We start from the raw sequence: 19,100 nt of genomic DNA on the forward strand, positions 1-19,100 counted from the left end.
TCTCGTGCCCAGACCCCGGCACGAGACTACCCTGCGAGACTACACCAAAACTTCATATGCTAACAGTTTCGTGCAGTAATGGAGGCGGCACAGCAAATACTGGCGTTAGATGCTCGCTATAATTCTTATAGGATGAGTGCCTTCCCTCAACACAGAACACTGTACATTCGCCGGCGTAACCAGTTATTACGCGAGAACGCCAAGTTGGAAGCGGACCCGACAATACGCAAGAAATACTACAAGTTACGGGCACACATACTGTCACAGAAATACGGAGCCTTAGAGAGGAGGAACCAATCTGGGGCAGGGAGTAGGATGAGTACTCAAAGTATGGATTCCATGTTGGTGATGGATAGTAGTCCCCACTTTGTACCAGCTCAGAAACGTCACCATAGCACCCTCGACCCCATTAGAGGGGTAGTCCCTACCAGGTCTGCTGAGGCCAGCAGGGCGATGGTAGGCAGTGTCTCCCTAGTAGAACACTATGAGTTTAGTAGTATGGAACACATCTTAGACCAACACAAACAGGCTGTGACTGCAATCCGATTCTCCAATGATGACAAAGCCTGTTTAGCCTGTTCCTCTCAAGATGGAAACCTGTCAGTGTTCGATCTCTCTACAGATCCTCCTTCTATTTCATGTGCACTCAAGGGACACACCCAGCCTGTTAACGATTTTGATTGGTCAATATCCAATGACTTCATAGTGTCAGTGTCATCAGATGGAATGTGTCGATTGTGGGATTCAATATCAGGGAAATGTCTCCGTGTGATCAGGGACACCAGTGGAGTACAGACTTACTGTTGTCGATTTCATCCTCTCAATAATAACTTTGTCACTACTGGTAATAGTAAAGGTCAAGTGAAGGTGTTCAATGTATCCACTGGAATGGCTGTAAAGGGTGGTAACACAAAGACAGCAGGGTCCACATTGTCTCTGGCATTTGACTCTTCTGGAACTGTACTGTGGGCTGGAGATGGAAAGGGTTCCATATTTGCTTTCTACTTTGACCAAGTGTCGGGAAAACTGCAGCGTTCAAAAAGATTTGTGGTTTCCCCTGGTTATGGGATAAGCTGTATAACATGGCGTAGCTGGATCAGTCGTGAGGCACGAGATCCCTCCCTGCTTGTTAACAGTACTGATGGTAGCCTGAGGCTATACAGGATACTACCAGATGGTAACATATTTCTGAAGAGAAAGTTTGCAGTTCCTCATGATGGCTATAATATCAGGAGTGCCTTCTGTCCTCTGATGTCCTTCTTGCAGGGTGCTTGTGTTGTAACGGGCAGTTCGGACATGAGTGTGTACTTCTTTGATGTTGAGACAGGATCCATTGTCAACAAGTTACAAGGCCACTCATCACCGGTGTTGGCATTGTGTTGGGCGTATGATGAGAGCCTGCTAGCATCTTGTGCTCTAGATGGCACAATAATAGTGTGGAAGAGAAACAACACAAAATCATAACCAAAAAATGTGTTGCTAAGGAAATCACAGCATGTCCTTAACAATTTTGGTACTATATGAATGTCACATAATTATTATTCTGTCAAAATTGTAATTATATTTTATTAACTACAGTATATTTGTAAACGATAATGTTATGTACCACATATAGCTGGTTATTATATAGCTGTTAGATAATTCTGGCTTGTGTGAGCAGTAGGGACCGGCCGATTATGCTGGCATAATTTTGAGCATAATAGGTACCTAAAAGCATTGAGCATAATAGGTTAAATATTTGTACGATAGTATAAATTCTTGCTGGAAAAATGACAATTGCAAAATAAGATCGATACACTCTAATAGAGCAGTCAGTAACTCTAATAGAACAATCATCAAACTGACTGTTCTATTAGAGTATATCAATAATGAATGACCTGGTGATCTATACCATCCTGATTTCTGTCAAGGCTGTCCAGCTTTCTTTGGTGTTTCTGTTCGCGACATACTCTCAATCTTTATACTTTTAAAAATTTTTAAACAATAGAATGTGTAAACACACACACCAACAACTCATCAAGTCAAACATCTTCCTCCACAACTTGGTGGAGGACCCAGTAGTAGTGGAGGACATTATAATCTCCAAAGACAAAATTATGGAAAGTTGCTGGATCAGATTCCTGAAAGCCCTCTTGCCGGTTGGCAATCCATTTCTTGCAGTAGTTCTTGCAGCAATATTCTTTAAAGTTCTATAACAAATGGAGTCCACACTCCAAAAGTCTCCACAATCAAAGGACAGCTACAGTCCTCCAGCAGCTACAACATTGTTCTTGTGATGTTTATCTTTGAGAGCCTCCCCAGTATAGTAGCAGCAGCCCCAGCAGAAAACTGATGCAGGACCTATGCGATTTCCAGCTTGTTTTGGACCCCTTGGAGTCAGTGAGTCATCTATGCTGGCTAAGCTAGCTACAAGGGTTACTATGATGCAATTAGCTTTTGATGGAAGAAAAACATGCACACACATGTAGTAAACCACAGTAGAAGGAAAGAAGACACAAGAGTAGATACAATCAGTACTATACTGGGACCACATGTACAGCAGTAAATTAAATCAATAAGGATGATATGTAGTTACGTCAAGTGACAAATCCCTTCATAAACAGGTCCATGCATTTTCCCCGCCATCCATAATCCTAACAATCAAAACTTGAATCACCTATTACCTTTAAGATATTGGTTATTAGGATTAATTGCAATTGGAATTCGTGTGGCAATATTTTTATTTCAAATTTTAGAAGTTGAACTGTGTTGTTACACAATACCTCCTACAATAAATTCAGAAATTGAAGCTAGAAGCAATTTTAATTGAAAATGTGTAATACCATCAGATGGATAACTAAGTTGACTCTTTAAAACTGTTACCAGTTTAGCCAGTGAAAGCATTTGTACACTGCAGACAGAGTATGGTTTATTAAGGCTTGGTAGCTTACACCTACTGCAAGAATTCATAATATCATTTACCTGTGCATAAATAATATTATGAACCATTGAATGTAGGTGACAGTTACTACCTGAAAGGGTGCATGAGTATTGAATAAGATAGTACAACATTTTTACAAGAGCTAAAAGTATTAAGCACACAAACTGTAAGTAATACTAGTAACAAAAGTTTGTTATTTAAAGAATTATAATACTAATTGTTACAATAATACAACTATTTAGAGTTATCACTATCACTGTCACTACTGCTGTCTCCATCAGATAAATCTTTAGGGGAGCTATTACTGCCATCTGTCAAAAAAAAACAAACATGCACATGTCATTCATTATTGCATTACAGTAGAGTGGGGATTGGGGGAGAGGGGGGGGTATAAGCCATATTATGGTGAAACCTGATTAATATGTATGGTGTAAAAATGGAACAATACATATGTGACTGAATTTGACAAAACAAGGCTTCGACGCACAAAGCTTTGTTAGGAGATATGGCGATTTTAAGGAATCATTGTGTAATAACTTCCCAGTGCCTACAGCTGTGCAAACAAAATTTGCACCAATTGTTCATCTGTTCACTAGCTATCCCTGAGTGGGTGTATACATTTCTGATACCCAAAATTTGCCCTGTTTTGAGCAGTTTTTTTCGAGCGGGTAATAATATCACAGATGGTAGTAATAGGGTGGGAGGGTGGGGGTGGACGGTGGTCTTAACATACGGGTATAAAATGGAGTAAGAAGACAATTGGAATCCAGAGGCCAAGTGTGGGCTCTCCATGGCCCTCCATGGCCCTCAAATTACTCCAAATTGACTGAGAACACTATTGGCGAGCTCTCTGTGAAGTCCCAGCTCACTACACACCATTATCACAAAGCCATGGCCATTCAATGGCACCAATCTCCCACTCGTGGCTTTGACAGGGTCGGAAGAAAGCTGCTACAGAAACCAGAGTTGTCAGTGCTGAAGGAAGTACAGTGTGAAATATGATAGTGTATTAGACCAGCAATCCATTTCTGGTAAAATCGTAAGTTTGATTTTGTGTGTGTGGAAGCCTTGTTATATAAAATCCGGTCACATATGCAGTTGTACTAAGTACATAAACACGATATATTAAAATTATATAAGGGATTGCAGCAGTTGAAAATACAAAAAAAGCCTTGGTTACATTAAGGGTTTAATATGCATTAGCTTGAGTAAACGTGTTGTATGTTGGTCATGTGGTCTTGTGTAGTCACTGGTCTCATTTAGTTGTTTGGGTAAAATGTTGAATAAACGCCTGGACCCATAATTCGACACTGTGTGTTAAGAATTTTTTGCTCGAACCTTTGCTTGCTATGGAATATTGAAATAGCTGTTGCTGTCAGAAACTGAATCGGTGTACGTTACATATGCCTGTATACAGTATAGATGTTACAAAAGATGCCTACCTGGAGGCTCAAAGAGTGAATATGTTCCATACTTGAAATAAAGAAATTATAGCTCTAGCTAATTGATAATCGTGAAATCATAGATCCAATTTTAATGGCACTCACTGAAGTTTAAACTTCGACAAATCATACTGATTTGTATAATTTGTCAAGTCTAATTGAAATTTCTAAAGCAGAACTTCACAATTTCCTGTGGGGAGTATGCATGACCCCAGACATCCTGAACACCACAACACCTCATTCTTGTGCTATATGTGTGCGTGCGTGTGTGACTGGATCTGGAAAAAACCGGTCTTATCACTCATGACAGATTATATTTTTCACCAAGAACACCAGCTACTAGCTAAAATGAAAAAAAGGGAATTTACAGCACAGATCTTTATTCAACACCACAGAGCTGTATAGTCACATACAATCTGACCAAAGGCCCCAGACTACTCATACAGTTCACCACTGGACTTGAGAAAAGCAGCTAGCAAAAGCAGACAACTCAAGCCCAGCTGATTTAGATTGTGAAATTTGATTAGTGGCAAACCATACAAATGGTCTGGGATCTTAATGGAGCTTTGGCCAACCTTTGTGTGGTTGTGTGGCTGTACAACTCTGTGGTATTGATTAAAGGCCTGTGCCGTAAATTTCCTTTCATTTCAGCCAGTTATGAAATGTGAATGACTCATAATTTGGCCCTATTTCATATTTTGTAGCCCTCCCCTCCTATCACCCTTACCTGATACAGCCAACCTTGAGTAAAAACTATCTAAAATGGCACAAAATTTAGCTGTTGGCTAAAAAAGATCAGTTTTTCTGGCTAGGTCGCATATGTATGTATGTGTAGAAATATATACTAAAGTTCTGCAATACGGTGCATTTAGTGTATTATGTATCACCATCAATATACTGTTAGATACTGTATCACGATACTATAATGAAGTGATCATGGCTAGTTGTTATGACTGGTACTAGGTAGCATAACAGCTAATAGTTTTAACAATAACCAATTTATCTGTACCTTAAAGAGTCGACACCAATTCTACATTTACTGTGTATACAAATTTCTGTATTTAGTAAACTACAGATGTATTATACTGATGTGACAATTAGCTAGTGTGTTTTGATATGATTTTTTTACTATGGAGAAAACAGAGGTGCTGTTACAAAGCATATCTCTACCTGGATACCTATGGTGGTGTGGCCTTTATTACACTACCCAGACAATTAGCTATCACAAACAATTTAATGCATGCTCCCACAAAGGCTTGTCCACTTTTGATGAGTTGTCAAGATGGCTGGACTTGCAGCTACTGTTTTCAGAAGACCCAGGTAAGAATCTTTTAGCCATAACAGCAGCACGTATACATGTGTTTGTATGGCTTCTCACAACGCTGCACTTTATATCACAAGTAATAGAGAGGCTTTCTATATGAGTACCTCTAAGAAGGAGATCACTGTGACAGTAATAACTGACTGTTCTACTAGAAAACTTCGATATTTTCTAATTTATCGTGATACTTATTCGCTGTATTGATATGTATTGATATGTATTGCAGACCCCTAATATATACTACATCCTAAAGTTAATGTAACATCACTCTGCGATCCTACCAGTATTGTGAACATGCAGTAAACAGCAAAACTGTGTGTAAGCTAAAACGATGATCAGAACAGGTTCAAACTGTGCAATACACCTGTGTTCTATCATGTATATCTGGAGTTAGTAGTGCCACAAATGTCCCTCAAGTTTGGGTTATGTAATTTCAATAAATTTCATCCCTCTTAGCTTCTTAGTTAGTTGACTTCACCTTTTGGAAATGAATACTCGACAAACAGACTACATCCATCTAGTACGATATCCTCTTGTTTATCAAACACTGCTTTGGCTTCATCTATAGTAGAGTAGTGCACAAAGCCATAACTGTATAAAAACACACCATAAAGTAACTACTGCAGGATATGAACAACCAATGATAAACACCGAATCTTTTTAACACCTTGCTACATAAACAATTACACACACTGCTCAATGTTTACCGCTTGCTTTTGCTAGTATCATCAAACACAATCGTAGCTTTAACACAGCCATCAAACGTCTTCATTAGATCACTCTCTGTCGCAGCGTAAGGAAGATTACCCACGAACAATATTGGATAAGGTTCCTTGTTCTCTTTGCTTTTAACCCAACGATCTGTAGTGAATCATGACACAAGGTAAAGAAAACAAGTATGATATTTCTCACCATGCAGCTAGCTATCAGCAATGTACAATTAATATCTAACTAATGCATACAGAATTATCAAATAAAGTTGTTGTAATTTCACATTTCATAATTAGATGTAGCTAGGGACACACATCTTTCAAATCAAACTTTCCCTGGTAGCTTATGAGGCTTGCTACTATGTTTTTCATTTATTAAATGCCTGAAGGGAAGATAAATCACCAAGTTTGTAGAGAGTTGATACATCTGTATTTTAAAACCTTGTTTCAAACTAATGAAAAGAAACCACCCCAGTGCAAAGCTTGCCTATGCTAAAGTTCATTTCATTTAGTGTTTAATTCTCATATATGCTAGCTGCTTTTTACCTTAAATGGATTTGCTCATGTGTGCGTGTACGGACAAACGTAGGTAGATGGATAGAAAGGTGCATACAGTCACTCAAACGTTATAAACAATAAACCAGACACATGCCTACAGCTGGTCTGTAGCCGGCTATGGGCATGCACTTGGTATATTGTTTTCTGAAAAAATGTTTGCGTGTCTGTGTTAGTCTAATTATATGTATGTTTGGATTTGCTTTACAACATCCACATGACCAAATGCTTTATGCTAAAGAAAGCAGCCTGTCTGCAAGAAATGACCTATATTTCTAATCAGCAAACAGAAACTACATCAGTACAAAGTGTACCTATTAACAGGTTCATTTAGTATTTAATTCAACTGCTTTTGCTATTAAATGGCTTTGTTCGCATGGGTGCATACCTGGTTTTCTAAAACTGTTTTGTAAAAACATGTGCATATGAGTGTGTTGTATCTATCTATGTTTGTCCGTATGGGCAACAGTAAGTCCATGATGCATACATTGTAGCTGTTGCATTAAGCAAAAGTCAGCATGGCTTAGACATCAACAATATAAAGAAATCAAGCCCATAGCTCACAGTGGAATAATGTTTTTCCAAAGGCATTGGTCAGTTAATTGGTCAGAAGTTTAATAATTATTAATTGAACTTAACGCATACACACACAGCTGGCTCTGGGTGAGAATGGTTACCTGAAATTGTTTACGGAAAATTGTGTGTCTGCATGTACATCTGTCAGAGGAGGGTGGACATGCGCATGTGAGCACATACATTAGTATTAAAAGCCTTCAGTGAAGTTTAAATAAGTACCATTCGAAAGTGTGCTTAACATTTAGTATATTTAGCCGGTCTGCCCCACTCTTTCCCGCTATTCCCGGCACGTAAATCGCTCTTGAATTTATAGAGGATCACGTGTGCAGTAAGTTTGTCAGTGGAATCGATCTGTTGCACTATAGAGACACCTTATAAGCTTGTATTCGAGCCCAACAATCATTGAAGAAGGTATTATGATATACAATAAGCCTCCTATGCTCGCTCCCATGGAATTAAAGAAAGGAAAGCGGACGCCGCTAGCATGTCCTCATGGAGAATCAAGCAGGAAATAGGATACCTTTGTACTCATTTTCTTCCGTTTGTCACAAGAAACACAAGATAAATTAGTGTGGCTGTTGTTAAACAGTTTTTATCACTTCATTTTAGTCTTGGTATTAGAAATATTCAATTAACGGTAATAATTTTCTGTAGCGCTTACATCGTCCCCACCCTCCTCTGTATATCTGTCCAGTGTCAACAGCACACCCATGTGAGCAAAAGGCTAGCATGTATGATCAATACAGTAGTAAAACTTCAGACAGAACAGTTTATATACTGTATTCAATATATGTGTTAAAGGTTATTATATAATGGTTAGCTAGTTGGGTACCTATCTGATAACCGATATATATATATACAAGTACACAGAAAAATTTGGAATTTTCAACTAGAGTAGGGACCATAGCACATCGATAAAAAGTACTAAAACAAGCTGGAGTAGTGCACGATATTAAATCACAGTAAAACAATAAGAAGTGTTGTATCCCTACTGTGCACTTCCATTATGGTATCTTGAGCACAGTAGGGATATAACACTTCTTAGATTTAATATCGTGCACTACTCCAGCTTGTTTCAGTACTGTTTATCGATGTGCTATGGTCCCTACTCTAGTTCAAAATTTCAAACTTTTCTGTGTACTTGTTTGTTAACTTTTTTTGTAAATAATTATTATGACTGGTGAAATCCATGCATGCCATATCTGAAATAGCACTGCGCCCCCCCCCCCCCCCCCCCCCCAATTATTGTCTGAAAAGTGAAGTATCCATTACACTTCGTTGTCGGCTATGTTCAACCTGTTACATAGCAGTACGAATCAAGAACTGTTTGAAAAGCACCTCTGCTATCAAGATAGCCACTATGACAAATACGGACAATTTCCATTACAAAGGGAAGCCATCATGTGCTATCGCCAAATCGACACTTTTCGCTGTCAGCAAAGATGAATGGAACACAAAGGAGGACACTGGTAAGTCCATCAAGAATGCATTGTACATACTGTGGTATGCCAAAAGGCACCTGTCAGGCTGAAGCGACATCGAACAGTGATATAATATCATGCGCACTACTCCAGCTTGTTTCAGTACTTTTTATTAATGTCCCTACTCTAGCTGAAAATTCCAATTTTTTTTGCGTACTTGTATATATATAATATAATATATTACTGCATGATTTCTACTGACTAACTTCCTGTCTGCCTTCAGGGAACTGTAACTCAATAACGACTAAGGCTATGGGTATGATTTTTTTATTGCTAGATGTCGCTTCAGCCTGACAAGTGCCTTTTGGCATACCACAGTACGTACAATGCATGCCTCCTGGACTTATGTGCCGTCGTCCTTCCATTATTTTCGCTGACAATGCAAAGGTATCAGTTCATGGTAGTATACAATATGGCTTCTTTGTGATGCATATTGTCCACATTTTGTCCTTTTTGTCCAGTAATGAAGTACAAAAGGTATGTAGTAATTTCACAAGTTGCAAAATCATAGCAAATCTTAAATGGTTTCTATTATTGCATTGTCCCCTTTCAGATAAAAGGATGCTAAAATTGATTGTTCTATTAGAGTAGTGAGCGTTTTATTGCAATAGTCAAAATCCATGTGATCATCTCAGAAAAAAACACCTAGTTTGCACAACTTTCAAATTTCTTTCATTTTACCTAGGAATGGATCACCAAAGTTTCAGCTTATTGTAGTGTGGAGATTAGGAATTACAGTGCTACACAGAAGGAAGAGCAAGGAAATCAATTTGTACAGTGACTATACTTCATAAAAATAATACACCTTATCAGTCAGTCAGTAAGTCAAGTCATTAGGTCTAAGTCCCTGAAATTAGGTTAGGTAATCCTAAGGCTGCAGCACATGTTGCTGTCAGACCTTCAGTGCTGGTCACTGTAAAGTGCTAATAAATAATAATAAATAATAAACTACAGGTGCTTACATTCACAGCCAAAACTGCCATTTGTATTAGTCTACAGCATTGGGATTTAGCTTGAACTGTTCATCGTGGATTGGCAAATCAACCTAGTCACTTGTGCATATAAGTATGAAGGCGGTTTTATTGAAGAAATGATGACAATTTTATTTATGTCCACCACATTGTAAACAGACGTATGTGACACACATACCATTGGGGTTACAGAAACAAAATAAGATTTTTCAACTCCCCATAAGCAGGCAAATGAAATTGTGTATAGGTTTAATTTTAATTGATTTGAGACTGACTTGTCTGAGCATACGTAATGGCTTGCATAATGTTTCTTTGTAGCATGCATAATTTCGTCAAATTTTAAAACATGCTTCTGCGAACTAGGTAGGTTTTTTTGCTGAGACAGTCACATATATCAGCCACTTGCACTTTTATAAATTTTTGCTTGCAAACAAAACACAAGTTAGAGACCAAGTACAAGAATTAATATTGGCAAAGCTAAAGGTTTTAAAAGCCACTTCTTGACATCCAAGTGCATGGTTATAGGCCAATAAATCCAGGTCTTTCACCATTAGAACTTTCCTTTAAATAAGTAATGTTTTATACTATGAAATTTAATAGGCTAGCGCTATTATGTTGGATTTTTTTTTTACAGATCCAGTCACATAAAATAAAGTCAAAATAAATACTGTATTGTTTTACCAGTTAATAGCCGCAGCTCATACAATAGCTGCCCCCAGATAGTAGCCACTCCACAGCCTAGGTCATAAGAGCTAAGGCTTGTATCTGAATATACTGATTCAAGTGTTGATAAGACATGTATGAAGCAGAGTTTATGAGAGAAATTAAAATGAGTGATAGTATTGAAGGATAGTTAGACAAGGTCAGTAGCCGCAGCTATTAACCGGTCAAATACGGTATGTCTTTTTGCACTGAGTTACCTTTCTTCTTTCTGGACAATGAATAATTAATAACTAAAGTATGTCCATCTAATACAATCTCTTCTTGTTTTTCGCGCACTTCCTTGGCTTCATCCACACTAGAGTATTCCACAAAACCATAACTGTATAAAAATAAAGTTGTATTACATGTGATGGAAACATACAGCTAATTATACAGTACAATCAATGACCATAAAGATTTGAGATGTCCATAAAAAATTATTGACTAGAAACCAGCCTAACATATTCTTCAAGACCACTTGGCAGTATTAGTATACTGTAACAGGAGCCCATATACACCCAAGATCACCTTATAGTTTCTACAGAACTTCTTTTTCATATACTTACCAGGATTATTTCTTCTGACTGACCCACTGACTTTATAGTGCCTTCAGACAAGTTTACACTACGGGCTTGCTTTACTATTCAATTTCAATTGGATCCGGGATGTACCTTTTCCCCACCACCACAGCTGTTAAAATGCACACTAACCTTTGTCCTCCGTTTAGGTATCGATTTGTGGTAGTACATCAAAGGCTTTGTGTCCATGTAAGTACAAAACAAAATTGTCTGTAATTTTCACACCACACCCTCAACAGTTGAAGTGAGCAGATTGATTTTAAGTGAGGTGCACGTATGGCTCTCCATACGTAGTGCTGTGTAATGGGCAGAACATATGTATATGGATGAAAGCTAAGTGAAACTGCTACTGTGCTTATAAAAGATTCACATGTGGGGACAATACTTTGTTTTCTATGGAGCTAGATGGTTGAGAGGCGTAGCCTCACCACTGCTTATTAGAAGCATGGTAACGTGTCGTGTTCTGATTGTTTAAGTGGGCATGGCCCATTGTAATCATTTTATAAGCCTAGCTTAGCTGTTACCCGATACTATTAAGGATAGTCAGTCCATTAAGCACCTCAAAGAGTTTTGTGGAGTCTAAATTACGCTCCTTGTTGATATGGAAAATTACTGCCTTAGTATGTTTACCTGGCATGAAGAAGATGGCCATTAAATTGATGATAAAAGGAATGGTGAAGTGCAGAATCCAAAAGGCACATCCCACCTGTGAGTTTGCTGTTGTGGCACAAAATGGTGGCCATAATGCTGCTTTGTTTGGCCTCTAGCCTTACGACTGTCGTCAGGCAGTGAGGCAGGCAGACCAAGATACAAGTTTTATCCGGGCTATACGAGCGTCTGTAAGTGCTTTCTCATTTTTAACGCTGTATTTGATGTTGAATAGAGTAAGACTATTTTGTGAAGTTGCGTATGATATTTCTATGATGGTTTTTTTTAGCAGTGTGCGTCACTTTAGGGGGTCACTTTAGGGGGGGGGGGACCCTACTAAACAGTACTACCATACTGTTTGATAGTTACACATCAAATGTGTATTGTAATATACACACTACTATGTACACATCATACACATTTACCCCTTGCTTTCACCAGTCTGTGGATCAACAATGAGAGCAGCATCAACACAGCCATCAAAGGCCTTCATGAGATCACTTTCTGTTGTAGTGTGAGACAGGTTCCCCACATACAAGGACGCAGAAGGTTCTGTGTTTTGATTTCTGTGTCTGATATTACTACGATCTGTAGAAGTACAGCAACAATGTTATATAAGAGTACATAATCATGACACATGGAAACAAAAACAGCTCCAACTTCACTTAAAGAAAGCCACATAGATTCTTAAAGCCTAATCAAATCTAACAGCCAGACTGTGAAAAAAGGGAGCAGCCTTACAAAAATATGCTAAAGATGTGATATAAAAGGTGGTGGCCAAGAAATCACTGCAATAATGTTACAACGTCAATTACTTTAAAGTAACTGAAATTATAAACATTCCTTGGCTGCCATCTTTGATATCACATCTTTTTCGTACTAGCTTAATTTTGGAAGGACACGCCCAGCTCAGAAATTTTGTTTTAGATATCATTTCTTTTTGTAGCTGTGAATGCAAGCACCTAGTCTTTTTCATGTGGGCTGGCATCTATTTTTGTTTATATTTTCAGCAAGTAAACAGAAGAGCTGAATTTCAAGTGGAATTTCTTTCAAAATTAATTTTCGCAATCTTATGTATGACTGCTCTGTATGAAGTACCTTCTCTGTATGAAGTACCTTGAATGTGCTTTTTTCATACATGTGTGGTTGATATGCAACTCAATGATATTTAAACAGATTTCCACCAGAAGGTATGTACAGTGACAGTTTACTAACACATGCAAGAAAATTCACAGCGGTTTAGCCGGTAGGAATGACTACAAGTTGCACTATTGTCAACTGCTCTATTAGATGTACGTATCTCGATTAAGTGATTGTTAGTTACACATGCTCGTATGCATGCTTGGCATGTATTTGACTACAATTAGTTAATATTTTGTAATTGTAGCAATCTAACTGTACCATATAGTTGTAGTAGTAGTACACAATCTTGCGTGATCATATGTGGCAGCTTGGGTCCTCTGCCTTTCGTAACCTACAACTGATTCCCCGGTGCCAGTTAGAAGCACCCGTTAAGGTGACCGTAGAATACTTGTACCTTGCCGAACAATTTAATGAGAAACAAGTACAGGCGTTAACCCTCTGCTTCTCCCATGAGACCCCCAAAATCACCCAGAACCTTGGACTGTCAGAAGATGATAAAAAGAAAGTTAGTCCAATAATTGATGTATTGAAAAGATATGCTGATTAATGATCATAGAAATAAAAGAAGTGAAACAATGGAAGTCATCTACACCTACAGATATATACTAGCCGATATTTAATCCCTAATTCAGTCTACTTAAAATGCCTCATTGTTGTTATGTTGTAATATGTTGTCATTCATATATCTACTATTGCACTACTTTATGTTGCTTGGATCCCTACTTCATATTTAAATTAATTTTATAAACTACTTTGTTTACTTTTATTGTTATATAGCTAAAATGCACGTGTGATTGTTGAAAAAGTTAAGCTGTTATCATAGCCTTAGAGTTTTGTTTATCTAAAGGAAAGATTTGAACTTAACCAATCCATTTGACTTTAGTCCTTCTCAAGCAGTGTATGTGCGTGTGCGTGCATGCGTGTGTGTGCATGCGTGTGCGTGCATGCGTGTGCTAGGGTTGGGTGATATTGAAAAAAAAAACGCACCACAATATATCATGGATGTATTTATCACGATATTCGATATTATCACGATATTACATGCAAATTAGAAAAACCATGTAATATTAAAAAGTACAAGTTTTTCTTTGACTTGTATTATTGTATCTATCCCAAAAAACAACTCTTAAGCTAAAGCTATAAAAATTACATACAACATGCAAGGTACATACAACATGTAATTTGCTGCATTTGTAAGACCGCTACATCAATGGTATTTCATTTTGTAAGCAATATATCACAATACATCATGAAGTGTAAAAATAGCCTCGATACAGCTATCGTCTGAGGCTTTTATCATGATAGCAATATCACGATAGCAACAATATGTCGTTATATTACCCAATCCTAGAGTGTGCATACGTGCATGCATATGTGTGTGTGTGTGTGTGTGTGTGTGTGTGTGTGTGTGTGTGTGTGTGTGTGAGTGAGTGTGTGTGTGTGTGTGTGTGTGTGTGTGTGTGTGTGTGTGTGTGTGTGTGTGTGTGTGTGTGTGTGTGTGTGTGTGTGTGTGTGTGTGTGTGTGTGTGTGTGTGTGTGTGTGTGTGTGTGTGTGTGTGTGTGTGTGTGTGTGTGTGTGTGTGTGTGTGTGTGTGTGTAGACTGGGGAACAATACCTCCTGGGGCAGGACTAGTAACCCAGCTGTTAAAATGGGGACCTGGTGGCCTGGTGCCAACTGGGGAAGTAGTCCACCCAGCTGTAACATCAATGGGTACCTGGTGTAAACTGGGGAAGTAAATGCTCAACTGCCCATGTCTCATATAGCAGTTGAAGGTCCAGGTGGGACTTTGGGTGCCCACACCTTCAACTGTGAGACATGGTACAGCCTCCTGCGGGTTACTAGTCCTGCCCCAGGAGGGCATGCCTGCACTGACCCATAGCACCTGAGTAGTGCACAGGTGCCCCAGTGCTGGCCACTGGGCAGCGTGATTGCTTAGCAGCAGTTGAAGGCTTTGCTTTTACTTTTTGTGTGTGTATGTGTGTGTGTGTGTGTGGGTGTGCATTTAACAACATACAGTTTTCTCTCGGTGTGTTCTTTGCTTGGCCAAGTGCAAGTACGTGGCCTCCAATTTCCACTGTCAAGTGTACAGCCTCTTTGGCTTCCTCAAAACTTGGATAATCCACAAATCCAAACCTGAGAAAGTAAACATGTACTTAGTTTGTAACATAAACAAGAAAGTATCAGAAGTTCTGATCTTTCTGCACACTCATTCAGTATAGCGACAACACATGATAACTGTAACTCACCCTTTGGACAATCCTGTTGACCGGTCCTTAATAATTCTAACAGCTACACAGCCAGGGAAGTTGGTTTGTAATTCTTCCTCTGTAGTATTAGGAGGTATTCGACCCACATATATTGTGGGTTTCTCAGCATCACTAAATCCTGTATCATCACAATCATAAATATATCATAAACCACGATAGCAGGTTCATAATAGGGATTGCCCGCGTTTCTTGTGAAACATCCTAATAAAACACACACCCACTTTCTTCCAACTCAAAACAACCCTCTGGTAATTATTTACAATGAGTATAGTCAACTAGTACACTGGCCATTTGACCATTTTAGGTAAGTAGCTACTGTATAATGCTCAAATGTTGCGTGTAGTGCCACCAAAATATACTGTTAGTAGATGTTTAACTGAGTGAATGGCAACCATGTGTACAATACAACTGAAACAGAGACAGTGATAAGGGGACAAAGAAATATGGACCACAGCACTAGGGGAAATCCATTTTGCAGAAAAACAACCACCAATCTTAGCAAGTATTTCCATGGGCTGTATAAAAGGAAGTGAGATTGCTAGCTATGTGTGAAGAAGCTTTAAGGTCGCTTACTAGTAACTGGCTTGAAATAATGATGCAAAGATATGACACATCGTTCCAACCATGGTTCAACAGTTACACACTTCTGCAGCATGAGTTCACACATAGTAAGCAAGCACAATTAAGTTCTGACATATAAGTTTAACTTCTTTTGAAAATTACGTGGTGCCACTCAAAATATAAAGAAATCACGTACCTCGTTGTAGTATAGGTTGTGAATGACGGGCAAGTAGTAGTGACCTTGTTACCAAGGAGGTTCTTGTTAACAATCTGATACCAAATAATGATGCCACTACACAACCAACAACACAACATAGTAAAGTATACATACAACAAAAAGACAATGATATTTAACATGACAGTACTGACCATTTTATTACAATTTAAACAAACTGATATAATTGTCTTCAGGTGGATTTACTGAATACTGTCAACACTATGATATGTGACCCGCTGATTTTGCAAAATTTTATTTTGCTATAAAACATATTGAGAAAAATAAAAATAATTTATGTATGTTCTAATCGTTTCAGTATGCACTGAAGCAAAGCTCAAATCAATAAAACCTATACAAGTAGAAGGAAAAATTAGGAATTATACGCTGGATTAGGGAGATCAAAAAACAAAAAAAAGTCGGAAAACAAGGGAACAGCTGAAAGTTGTGAAACAAGGGAGGTTGCCTATACCTGCAGATATACTAGTGGACATCTAATTCCTACTCTTCAGTCTATAACCATGACTGAAGAAGGAATCCCAGAAGCCACAATCGAACACCAGTGATAAAAAAGGCATTATGTATTCTGGCTCTCAAAACAGTCATATCAGTGGCTGACGTTTGTTGCTGACGTTTGTTGCTGACCTAACTACAGTATAGATATACAAAAGTTGATTACCTAATTAAAGAATTTGTAATGTGTTATTTTTCTACAATTATATTCTAAGTCTCCATAGAAACAAATTTAACAGAAATTCCTTAGCAACAAATGTGACAATGTCAGTATTGTAGTAATAGTCAGATATAACTACAGTTCTGGAGGTACCACATATTGTGATTGCTGGGCTATATTGGTATTGTACCATCAAAATAGCCACATAAGTACAAACTGTAGATTGAATTATGAGTCTTGATGGACAAATTTCAACACTGACAATATAAGAAGTGACCTAATGTGATAGACTAAAATTAAATTCTCTGGAGTTATGCCATCGTCAGTTGAAGATGAAAAATTGGTGGCTGAACCATACAGTTATCTCAAGAGTCAGGCTGGAGTATAAATAGTTGTGTTAGCTAGATACTTTTGAAACAGTTTATAAACCAAATGTATATAAGAATGGGTTCGCATGTTTTTGCTGGCCAGTTGCATGGGGTGAAATATATGGGTGAGTGTGCCCACCCATTGCTGATAGCCTGGCTATGCCACTGGTCACAGAGCAGTGTTCCAACTGAAACATGAGGCATTTATACAGGGAACAACAGCCAGGTGCTAAAAAAATTGCATGTTACATTCTCCTGCTATCGTAGAGTAACTAACAGCCAAACTGCATCAGTGTTGAATAATCGTTTGTTATCAGGTACTAGTAATGAGAATATAGCCAGTCTGCTTTCTGGCTACATGGTGAAAATAGGGTGCACACATTTTTGAAACAGGTTCAGCCGTAAGTTGGTATGGCAAGGCTAAACTACTTTTTATCGTGACTGTCAGAAAACTCTTTTAACACAAAGGTAAATAGGTATCTGGCTTTGTGAGCATTCCAACAAAAAAGCAGAATTTTACTGTAATTTCAGAAACCAGACCAGCAGTTAGGTTTTCCATACTTGTGTTGTGGCAGTATAACTGAATGTGCAAGTTTAGCTCCAATCCAGGGGTGTATATTAGGCCAGGAAAAGTTGATTGTTAGTTTCCCGATTCAAGATTTTCAAAATAACATGCGGGTAGAAGGCCATTATTCATTATTGCTAAAACCTTGAAGAAAACACTAAAATAAACCCACTATTACAATAATGAAATTATTGTGAATATTTGAAAATCCATGTGGTGGAAATAGCCATATAATGAACATTTTGTGTAGGGCTGAGCAATAGTATCGATAGTGCGATATATCGCGATAGTAGGGATATCACTATCATGATAGTTATAAGCTGCTCAGATCTGCATTAAAATGGTATTAACAACCCTTCTATACTGTTTTAAAGTTGGTAGTACCAGCTTTCTTACAAAGGAGTGGTCTGTAAAAGCTTTACCAAAAGTCCATATTCATTGGCCGCCCATGCAGTTAATTAACAAATGTCCTGTGCATGCATAATAACTTTCTATATGACTACAAATCATAGCTATACAACTAAGACTTTGTTAAGAGCAAAGTGTTTCATAAACTATCGGGATAGTATTCACTATTGTGATATTTAATGAGTAATTAACTATCGTGATAGTAAAATTTTTACTATCGCTCAGCACTAATTTTGTGGCACTTCTATTAAGGCATGCAGGCGGAAATGGGAAACTAGCAATCAACTTTGTCGGGCCTTATTTATGGTCAGAATGGCCCAAACAAATTAGCCTTGACCCTATATCCTACAAAAATTCTTTCTAGAAATAACAGCATTCACTTCACCAACAATCCTTGTTCTTTGACCAACTGTATAAATTCCTGCTTAGCTGTTGATTTATGCTTTGACCAAGGATGAAGATCGAAGATATAAAGGAATAGTACCCCTTTACTAAGATTCAGTTGCTAACTGTGAATTCAGTATACAGCCTGCATAAACCAGTTGCCCTTACTTTTGATTTATAATTTAAACTCAAACCAGTTCTTCCCTGGCCGAGGAAACATACAAATGTACACTTACAAACATGTCCGCGAAATTACTTGACATGCGCGATAAATAGAATCAAAGATTCTACGTACATCAAACATTATCTGCATGGTTGCAATAATTGTACATCGCACAATTAATAAAATCAATAAGGCACTCACTTGTTCTTTCGTGAAAAGCTCCACACTTCCCACGTGTACCAGCTGAATACGACACACGTGAGCTACTTCGATGATCACGTGATGCCTAATCGCAGAACATCTCACATCTTAATATGTGGCTCGAACTTTGATGTTCCTGATGGCTCGGAACATTAAAAAAAAAACACGATTCTCTTATGTCAAATTCATGGAGTGCAAACCCACAAGTTCAGGAGTGTTTCCAAAACCCACTTTCCTACTGATCCCCC

The 19,100-nt window shown here is 38.2% G+C and overlaps 2 protein-coding genes across 2 annotated transcripts; one reads left to right on the plus strand and one right to left on the minus strand.

The window, feature by feature from the left end:
• The first annotated feature begins 20 nt into the window (after positions 1 to 20).
• On the plus strand, positions 21 to 1,610 carry LOC136242823 (WD repeat-containing protein 13-like). The gene has a single exon (XM_066034313.1). The coding sequence runs from the start codon at positions 79 to 81 to the stop codon at positions 1,462 to 1,464; it is 1,386 nt and encodes a 461-aa protein (XP_065890385.1). The 5' UTR covers positions 21 to 78; the 3' UTR covers positions 1,465 to 1,610.
• Positions 1,611 to 3,030: 1,420 nt separating this feature from the next.
• LOC136242441 (uncharacterized) lies at positions 3,031 to 18,984 on the minus strand. Its single transcript, XM_066033865.1, has 9 exons — positions 18,853 to 18,984; positions 16,073 to 16,168; positions 15,295 to 15,433; positions 15,063 to 15,181; positions 12,330 to 12,492; positions 10,897 to 11,018; positions 6,391 to 6,544; positions 6,162 to 6,274; positions 3,031 to 3,231 (listed from the first exon to the last, which is right to left on the minus strand). Coding segments are annotated over exons 1-9 (984 nt in total). The 5' UTR covers positions 18,854 to 18,984; the 3' UTR covers positions 3,031 to 3,154.
• Between the last annotated feature and the right edge of the window lie 116 nt (positions 18,985 to 19,100).

The sequence above is a fragment of the Dysidea avara genome, chromosome 13 (genome assembly GCF_963678975.1).
Source record: "Dysidea avara chromosome 13, odDysAvar1.4, whole genome shotgun sequence".
NCBI classification, from domain to species: Eukaryota; Metazoa; Porifera; class Demospongiae; order Dictyoceratida; family Dysideidae; genus Dysidea; species Dysidea avara.

What these genes read in the sequence shown, in the direction of transcription:
- LOC136242441 (XM_066033865.1), bottom strand. An exon ending in GAACACACCGAGAGAAAACT is followed by an intron (nt 12,493 to 15,062) that starts GTATGTTGTTAA and finishes GTACTTCTACAG; the next exon opens with ATCGTAGTAATATCAGACAC. An exon ending in CGAGTATTCATTTCCAAAAG is followed by an intron (nt 3,232 to 6,161) that starts GTGAAGTCAACT and finishes TTTTTTTGACAG; the next exon opens with ATGGCAGTAATAGCTCCCCT.
- LOC136242823 (XM_066034313.1), top strand. Translation starts at nt 79, where the DNA reads ATGGAGGCGGCACAGCAAATACTGGCGTTAGATGCTCGCTATAATTCT.